The 9,974-nt window shown below is 36.4% G+C and overlaps 1 protein-coding gene across 2 annotated transcripts; it reads left to right on the forward strand.

Moving 5' to 3' along the window:
• The first annotated feature begins 4,692 nt into the window (after positions 1-4,692).
• Positions 4,693-6,710, forward strand: LOC117126910. 2 transcript variants are annotated; one of them, XM_033276215.1, is made up of 2 exons: positions 4,693-5,668; positions 5,745-6,710. In XM_033276215.1, exons 1-2 carry the CDS (start codon positions 5,256-5,258, stop codon positions 5,869-5,871), a joined length of 540 nt encoding a protein of 179 aa, XP_033132106.1. In that variant the 5' UTR covers positions 4,693-5,255; the 3' UTR covers positions 5,872-6,710. The 2 variants fall into 2 exon arrangements, with proteins under 2 accessions (XP_033132106.1, XP_033132105.1); XM_033276214.1 differs by having other exon boundaries at positions 5,648-5,668; positions 5,745-6,695.
• The last annotated feature ends 3,264 nt before the right edge of the window (positions 6,711-9,974 follow it).

Genomic DNA, 9,974 nt, shown 5'->3' on the forward strand with positions numbered 1-9,974 from the left:
AATCAAAATGATGATTCGCATTGAAATAATATTATAAGATTGTGAGCTGTGGAGAAGCCTAAGAATATTATTACATTAGTGTTTTAAATGATTGATATCATAATGGATGCTTTTCGTTTAAATTATTATATATATAAGTGGAAAAATAATCAAAGGTAATCAGCAAGAACAGCTGCAGATAGAGACGATAGGGATAATATTCGTTTAGCGTGGGCCCGCGTGGACCCAGATAAGCTTCTCACCGCCGCTGGATCAAACCGCAAATTATTCACGTCACCGACGGTAATTTACTTTTTTACCCCCAAATGTTGACCTCTCTAATCTAATCATGCAACTAGTTTATGTAACCAATAAACCCCACGTCATTGTGCACCGTCTATATTTATTATGATATTTTTTTCTTAAATAGAAATGGTGAAACATTGCATTTTTATGATTTATATTGACGATTTGAGGTAGAAAAGCGGTGTAGGTGTAATTAATAAATGTGGAAGCTTTGATGTAACATCAAATTACGGTATTAAATTAGACGTGGAGTTAGATAAATGTCTAGGTTATAGTATATGGTTATTAGGCGGATATCAACGCATTTATGAGAAAAAGCAAGTAGAGACATGATTTAGTTAGCTTATGACCTACCTTATTTAATGGTATTGAAATATTCCGGTGCCTAATAACTGATCATGTATCTTTTTACGTAAATATTTTGTTGTTTCTTCCACAACCACTGATTATAATTTCACTTTTTAATTCATTTTTTCTTGTATTTTTCATGTCATATCAGTGAAGATCAACATATATATATATATATATATATATATATCTTAACTGGTAACATAAATGGTAAAAACAATCAAGCCTACTATACTCTTTTACAACAACGAACTTACACAAAGCGTAATATCTTGAACTCTTTCTTGAACTATTTCTGCAATTTTAAATCTATTTTTTGGCAAAAAATCGATGAACTTGCTAAAACTATAATTTAATTATTTGTAGTTAATTGACGGGCTCGAGATAGTTCATATGATTTGTTTCTATATATAGTTCCATCTACTTTATGTTTAAAATTAATGATCAGAAAATATAGTTAAAAAGAATTTCTGAAATTCTACTTTACAATTGTGATATCATAGTTTTGGCATTTGTCTAGTGATGGCCGTATAATTTTATGTATAACCATGAAAAAGACAACTGTATAAACATTTGGGAAAGTAATCACATTATAGTTATGGAGATGTTTTGTTATATGTTTTGTTTAAGTATAACAAAACATTAATAGGAGAATGGACAATCTTACTGTCAGTTTGTTTGTTGTCTGAAACACCAAACTCACCCTCTTTATTCCGCATTTCTCTCCTCTCTTTTTCGTATTTGGTTAATAATCATTTTATTTACTCATACTACAATGATTTTATTTCAGAAAATTATATTTTATATTCCAATTATTAATTTCCTTTAAAATCGACAAGCGGATAAATAAAATAAAAGCAGTGGTTACAATGAGCTGGATTCAGATGTATTTCCACTACGTATGGCTCTGTAAAGTGACCCCAACTTGATCCCTTTCTACGTATGTATACAATACGCCGCTTATACTTTATATATACACAAAATATATATAATTGAGAGTACATTAAACATGTATATACAATGCATAATAGGAAAATAACCAACGCAAGTAGTGCATAATGATCGTTATGACCTCTCTAAAAAAAAGTAAAAATAATAATGTGATCGTTTTTTTGCCATACGTAAGTAAGATACAATAGTTGACAAAAAAAAGATACATGTAACAATAGAAGCTTATATCAGGGTTAACTTTCGTTCATGGTATAATATTTAATAAAATTCATTATATATCACCGAAATGGCTGATGAATAAGACAAAATTGTTTTCATTAAATATCACCGATCACCTCCTATTTTGCGAGGATGGATGGTGCCGATAGTTTTTTTTTGCTAACAATGGTACGTACCAATAGTTCGAAGTTCTTCTAATCACTCCATAAAGACTACCTGTACTCTCCTTTTGCACAATCGATTTGACATAACAAATTAAATGTTGCTATTTTCTGCTATATTTTTGTATATACCTTTTAATTTCTATACGGCCAAGTATTTGTATAATGATCCATTAATGTTTTTAAAAGAGATCCAATGTTATAATTTATTTATAGGATCAAACCAAAAGCGATACGTTGCGCGGCGACACCAACCTTACGCGGGAAATCATGAACCGTTAAAATAGTGTGACGTGTCAAATTAGAGACTGTACAATCTGTCTAACTCGTACAATGGTTGATTTTGCCAGTACGTGTAACATTTTCTCGCGGCTTCGATGCTGATTTTTACCACGTAGGATTATTATTCCGCTTACGTGGAATTTTCAAGCCTTTTTCTTCTGTCCGAAATAAATTACTTTTTTTTTTCCAACAAACCATGTGAGAGCAAAACAAAGAAAAATAAAAAAAATTCCTTAATATAGCGAAACCACTTTATTCCATTTGACAATAATATCACGTCAAGAAAATAATTCCGTGGTTCGTGGACAATTAATTACATATATACTGGATATATATTCTGGTAAAGAAAATAACTACTTGGTTTCATTTTTCATTTATATATAAGTTGCTAACAAAATATTTTTTAACTATGAGTACTCAAGTTATGAAGTTTGTAAAATCACTACAAGAAAACGTAGCAGTAACAACGGCGTTTTACGAGGAAATAATTTCCTCGTAAATTTACATAAGCTTTACAACGCAATTACGACGAGACATAACTTCGTCGTAAACTCCATGGTAATTTACGACGAAACGTTTTCGTCGTAAAATCAATGTAAGTTTACGACGAAAGTACGTGGAATGCGAAATAGTTGTAAACGTTACATCGACATTACAACGAATCATGTTACCGTTATATAAAGGTGAAAACGTGTATTCAATGTGCTTTAACTTACCTAAATTCGTTGTAAACGCGTTGTAAATTTTCCATGTAAAATCCATGTAAAACTTACCATATTTCTCTATATATGTCATTTTCCACAACTCTCTTCCTCACAACACACAACTCTCTTCCTCTCGAACCTGATGGCGTTTAGACTATGCTCCTCATTCAGCCACCAATTACTATTTCAAAGATAACGATAACGAACATGAGTCATTCGTCTGTCTGCCAATTCAGTGGAGCGACAAGGAGAAAATGGAGGGAAGTGCAGTTGGTTTATACTTGAGTGGAACCTCCGACCATCGTCAAAGGTTCCTCTCAAGTACAAACTAGCTGCACTTCCGTCCACTTTCTCCTTGTCGTTCCACTGAATTGGCAGACAGACGAACGACATTGGTTCCTTATCGTTGTCCTAGAAATAGTAAATGGTGGGTTAACAACGCAATTACGACGAACCCAACGAAACCAAATTTCGTCGTAAACGCCATGTAATATTACGACGTAAGTACGTCGAAAAGAAAACTTTACATCGATATTACAACGAATCATGTTACCGTTATATTTAGGTGAAAAACTTATCGAAGTTCGTTGTAAAGTCGTTGTAAAAAAACTATGTAAAATCCATGTAAAAGTTTCCTTGTAAAATCGTTGTTATATTTCAACTACCCAACTCAAAAATTTCTCTATATATATGTCATTTCCCACAACTCTCTTCCTCACAACACACAACTCTCTTCCTCACAAGACCCAAACGGAAAAAAAATTTTTTTTTAAAAATAGAAGAAAAAATGGTCGGTGGCGGTAGTATTTACGAGTTACGAAGTTGGATGTATTTGCACAAAGATTCCGACGGGAGAGTGACGAATGCATTTCTGAATGGGCTAGAGACATTCATGCACCAGGCGGGCTGTACACCGATCACGCAGGAAAGCGGTAAGATGTTCTGCCCCTGTTCAAAATGCAAGAATTCGAAATTTGCACGTAGTGAAACTGTATGGAATCATTTAGTAAACAAAGGATTTACACCACAGTACTACATTTGGTATCAACATGGAGAGGGTTATGGGGGAAATGAAGCTAGTAGTAGTAATGCTAATTTTGAGGATGCTCATCATAATGAAGAACCGAATCATGTGCATAATGAATATAATTATCATCAAGAGGAGCAGATGGTAGATCATGATAGGGTTCAAGATATGATTAGTGATGCATTTTTAGAAACAACTACAACAATAGCAGATGGAACTGGAAATGTAGAAGAACCTAATTTGGATGCAAAAAGGTTTTATGAAATGCTAGATGCTGCAAATCAACCAATCTACACTGGTTGTAGAGAAGGTCTCTCTAAATTGTCTCTAGCAGCTAGGATGATGAATATTAAAACGGATCATAATTTACCTGAGAATTGCATGGATGCATGGGCGGAGTTGTTTAATGAGTATTTGCCAGAAGACAACGTGTCTGCTGAATCTTATTATGAGATTCAGAAATTGGTTTATAGTCTTGGGTTACCATCGGAGATGATTGATGTTTGCATCGACAACTGCATGATCTACTGGAAGGAAGATGACAAGTTAGAAGAGTGTCGATTCTGCAAAAAACCACAATTCAAACCGCAAGGCCGTGGGAGGAATAGGGTACCGTACCAAAGGATGTGGTACCTACCAATTACAGACAGATTGAAAAGATTATATCAATCTGAGAGGACTGCTGCGTCGATGAGGTGGCATGCCGAACATGTCCAGAGAGATGGTGAGGTTGCACATCCATCAGACGCAAGAGCGTGGAAACATTTCAACAAGGTACACGGAGATTTTGCTACAAATATTCGGAATGTCTATCTTGGGTTATGCACCGATGGATTTAGTCCATTTGGAATGTCTGGTAGACAATATTCTTTGTGGCCAGTCATTCTTACGCCGTATAATTTACCGCCGGATATGTGCATGGAACAAGAATTTCTATTTTTGACCATATTAATCCCAGGGCCGAAGCATCTAAAACGGTCTCTTGATGTTTTTCTTCAACCGTTGATAGAAGAGCTAAAGCAATTGTGGTCAGAAGGGGTGAGGACGTACGATTGTTCCTTGAAAAACAATTTTACGATGCGAGCAGTTCTGATGTGGACGATAAGTGATTTCCCTGCTTATGGGATGTTGTCTGGCTGGACAACACATGGAAGATTATCTTGTCTGTATTGTCTTGGATCCACGGATGCTTTTTAACTGAAGAATGGTAGGAAGAGTTGTTGGTTTGATTATCATCGTCGGTTTCTTCCACTTGCCCATCCTTCATTTTTTGACGTCATGGAGCATCTAGTTGTCCACCTACCGTATGAAGCATTGCTTCGTGGACCTGTTCACAACGGATGGATGTATCCATATGAGCGACAGATGAAACATTTGAAGGGGAAAGCAAGAAATCTTGCAAAGGTAGAAGGTTCAATAGTTGCAGGGAGTTTGACAGCCGAAACATCTAACTTCACATCATACTACTTTGCTCCAACTGTTCGTACGAGAAAAAGAGTTCCTAGGAGATATGATGATGGTGGAATACCGACATCATATCCAATTGATGGTGTTTCTGACATTTTCTGCGAAATTGGACGGTTTGGTGGTAAAACGAAAGAAGTATGGTGGTCATGTGAAGAAGATAAACATAGTGCCCACACTTATATTCTGCTCAACTACGACGATGTAATGACCCGTTACTTTGAAAGGTAAATATTTTTGTGAATGTTAATTATATGAATTGAAGTTAATTATGTATGATTTGATTATTTGTTCAATTTGCAGGATGTTTGTATCTCAAGTTGAAGAAGCAATACCAGGAATATCTGCAACTGATGTGGATACACGTAAAGATAAGCACTTTGTCAAGTGGTTAAAATCACAGGTAATATATCTCATACTATTATATTAATTAAGTAAGTGTTTAAGAATATATATATGTTTTTTGCAGGTTGATTATGACGATCCTTATTATCCCGTATGGTTTCACGAATTGGTTCAAGTTCCAGTTGCAAAGGTCACCACATCACCTATGTATTTCACACGAGGATTTACCTTTCACACATACGAGTATGGGAGACATCGGGCAACGAGTAACTACGGAATATGTGTGAAAGGTGAAACAGACTTTTACGGGATATTGCAGGAGATTATTGAAGTGGAATTTCCGGGGTTATTGAAGCTAAAATGCGTCCTCTTCAAATGTGAATGGTTCGATCCTGTTGTGAACCGAGGGATTCGGTATAACAAATTTGGTGTTGTGGATGTCAATTTTGGGAGAAGATACAACAAATTTGAGCCTTTCATTTTAGCTTCACAAGCCGAGCAAGTTAGCTTCCTTCCTTATCCTCGGCTTCGAACTTCCGGGATAAACTTGGTAACTGCTATCAAAGTTACACCTCGTGGACGCATTGTCGTTGGAGAAGAACCGCCCTTGCAAGAAGAAGACGCTATCACTGAAGTTGAGGTACCAGAACAACCAACTGATGAAATCCTTTTGATCGACCCGCAAAATTTTCAATATGAAGATATTCCCGAAGATGCGACAGATGAAGCACATGAAGACGAGTTCGAGAGAAGCGACGATGATGATTGTAATGATAGTGATGAGAACGAAAACGATTTAGAGTGATGTAATAGTGATGAGAACGAAAACGATTTAGAGTGATGTAATATATGTATCAAATGTTGGATTTCTCTATTGTAACATTTTCTAAAAGAAAGAGTAAGAAGTAGTATGAAATAAGATATGATGTTAGATGATATGTAACTTTGGAGTTTAGGGATTTCATTCTCGGTGTTTAGGGTTAAGCGTCGTAATTTCGTCGTAAATGGAAAAACGCGGGCCTGGTAATTTCGTCGTAAAACGAAAAACACGGGCCTAGTAATTTCGTCGTAAAACGAAAAACACGGGCCTGGTAATTTCGTCGTAAATGAAAAAACGCGGGCCTGGTAAATTCGTCGTAAATGGAAAAACGCGGGCCTGGTAAATTCGTCGTAAATTTACGTCGCTTTTACGACGAATCCTAATCTATATAAGGAGACGCCGAGAGCGAGGCTGCCTCGCTCATTCCTCCCAAATTCATTTGCTCTCTCTAAGGTAAACTCTCTCTTCTCTTTTTTTTTTTTTTTTTTAAATTAGTTTAGGTGATTAGTTAGGTAACGGAATTAGTTTAGGTGATTAGTTAGGTAATTAGTTTAGGTGATTAGTTAGGTAACGGAATAATATTTTTATTATGTCGTAATTGATTAAATTTATTTTAGTTTTTTTTTAGATGGCTCCTAGAAGAAAATCCAGAGCACCTAGTTATAGAGATTTGTTTGGCGACGATGGTTCCGGTACATCTTCTTCCGGTCCATCGTCTTCCGGTCCATCATCCTCCACCGCAGTTCCAGACTCTCAGCCTTCTCAGAGAGTTGCTTGGAGTCCTCCTCCACCGCAGATGCCTCCACCGCAAATGCCTCCACCGCATATGCCTCCACCTCCTCCTCCAGCGGCTGCACCTGAGCCTGTCCCAGAAGGTGCAGTTCATCCGGATTTGCGTGTGCCTTCATATGCCCCATTCGCGAGATATACGGTAGAGGATTTGCTTGCCCAGCCTAGACGGGAGGGTTTGGATGTTCTAGACCCCGATAGACCCCGAGAAACTTATTGGTAAGTTATTAATTTTTATTACATTAAAATTTAAATTATTTTTATTTTCTAACGGTTAAATTGTTTTCCTTTCAGGTTTGGGGCTAACAACCGTGTTAGCTGGAGCGTTTCGAAAACAATTAAGGGTTACTACGACGGGGCATATCCGAACTGGAGCAAGACTCCAAATCACGTTAAGATCACGTGGTTTAAAATGTTTGCGGTAAGATTTTTAAATTTAATTAAATTTTCACTTTTAAATATGTATATATTTTTTAAATATTATTATTAATTGTAATTTTTTCAATTTTTTTGTGTTTCAGCAAAAGTGGCATTGGTCTTTGGGAATCACCGAGATGGTGAAGGCGGAATTCGTTGCAAAAGCAAAGATCCGCCTCTGCAACACAGTCTCCGATTGGAAGGACAAGTGGGTGCTCGACGAGTATGAGGGAAAGCCCACTGAGCTCACGAAGGATGTGTGGGATGGCCTCATCGCCTATTGGAAGAACCCCTCTTCGATCAAAAAGGCCAATTCGTGCTCGGCTTCTCGAAGAACGAAGGATAAAGATGGTAATTTGCCCATGCTTCACAGAACCGGCCAAAAACCACATGCAGGCATCCGTCTAGAAGTTGTAAGTTTTGTTTTTAAATATTTATTTTAAAATATTCAATTAATATAATTTTTAATATTTTTTTTTGTAGTTGGAGAAGACGGGAGTCTTACCATCTCTGTCTGACCTATTTAAGATGACTCACTCCACATCCGACGGAGTTTTTGTGGATCCTGCATCTGAGAAACTCGCTCAAGCAGTGGCTACTCGGATTGAAGAACGGGAGACGCAACTAACTCAGGAGTCTCCCGATGGATTACCCATCACATTGTCCACCGAAGAAGCCGACATAATCTTCGAAGAGGTAGTACAACTAAAATTTTTTGTTTACATTATTTTTAATAACTATATTAATATATGTTTTAATTTTATAGCTGGCTCCTAGAAAGAAGGGACGAATAGTCGGTATAGGTTCTGTTAACCAAGTTGCAAGGGCAACTTCGTCATACACTTCGAGACGGGATGAAGAGACTTCTCAGATGAAAGCTCGAATGGATAGCCAGCAGGTTCGTTTAGACTCTCTTGAGGATTTGCTAGACGTGATGACCGTGGGAAACCCGATTATGCAGAGAATGTTGAGTCAGAGACGAGCCGCTCTTGGGTTGCCAGTACGAGATCCCCAAGAGTCCGATCCAACCCGTCAACAGCCGAGCAACCCCACCGACTACTTCGATGATATGTAGTTTTTTTAATATTTCGGTTTGTATTATGAATTTAAATATTATGACTTTTAAATGCTTTTTTATATATGTTTTTATTTTCATATTTCGTTTTAAAATTAAAATTATTTAAAATTCTGAATTTTAAATAAATTCAAATTTATATATATATTTGAGGTTAAAAACAATATTCAAAATATATTATAAAACGAAACGTCGATGTAGGCTCGACGTAAACATTTACAACTGATTACCGTCGAAAAGATTTACGAGTCTTTTACATCGAAGTTTTTACGTGGTCTTTACATCGAAATGTTACGTGGAGTTAACATCGAAATATTTACGAGGGTGTTACAACGAAATTGTTTACGTGTGCTTTACATCGAATCCATTACGTGGAGTTTACCACAAAATTTTACGTGTCGTTTACGACGAATCTCTGCCCTGCGCTTTACGAGGAATATATTTCGTCGTAAACTTAACAAGTCATTTACGACGAAACGTCGGTTACGACGGGCGTTTTACGACGAAACGTGTTTCGAGGTTCATTCGTCGTAACACCCCGTTTACGACGAAGTTACAACGTATATTGCCCTCGTAAAAAATATGTTTTCTTGTAGTGAATAGAAATTCTATAAACATATTAAGATATTAAGATATATATGGTCAACCTCATTTGTCATGCCAAGTTCGTTACCATCCATCGTTATCGGCCAGATCATTGTCAACTATAATAATTGGAATAATTGACATATTTTGATCTTACCGTAACCTTGCTTGGCTTGATCCAAATAAAAAAACGTAAACTACAATAGAAAAAGATATTTATTAGAGGGACCCATTATTATTTTTTATTGGTTTTCTTACAGAGCACTTAAATTTACGATGACATTCTCTGTTTAGGGTCAATTATCCTGAACATCGTGGCACTTGTAGTTGTGCTTGTACATATCTTCCCACTACGTTTGCTGGGTATAACATTGTTCCAGGAAAATGCTTTTAAGTTTTGGGTCTTCACATATTAAAAGGCCTCGAGAATAGGCCTAAATCATTACGTTCAGTTCCAGTTATCATGGTTTCAAATAAACCTATAATTTTAAAAATATTGTGA

The sequence above is a fragment of the Brassica rapa genome, chromosome A07 (assembly GCF_000309985.2).
Source record: "Brassica rapa cultivar Chiifu-401-42 chromosome A07, CAAS_Brap_v3.01, whole genome shotgun sequence".
NCBI lineage: Eukaryota > Viridiplantae > Streptophyta > Magnoliopsida > Brassicales > Brassicaceae > Brassica > Brassica rapa.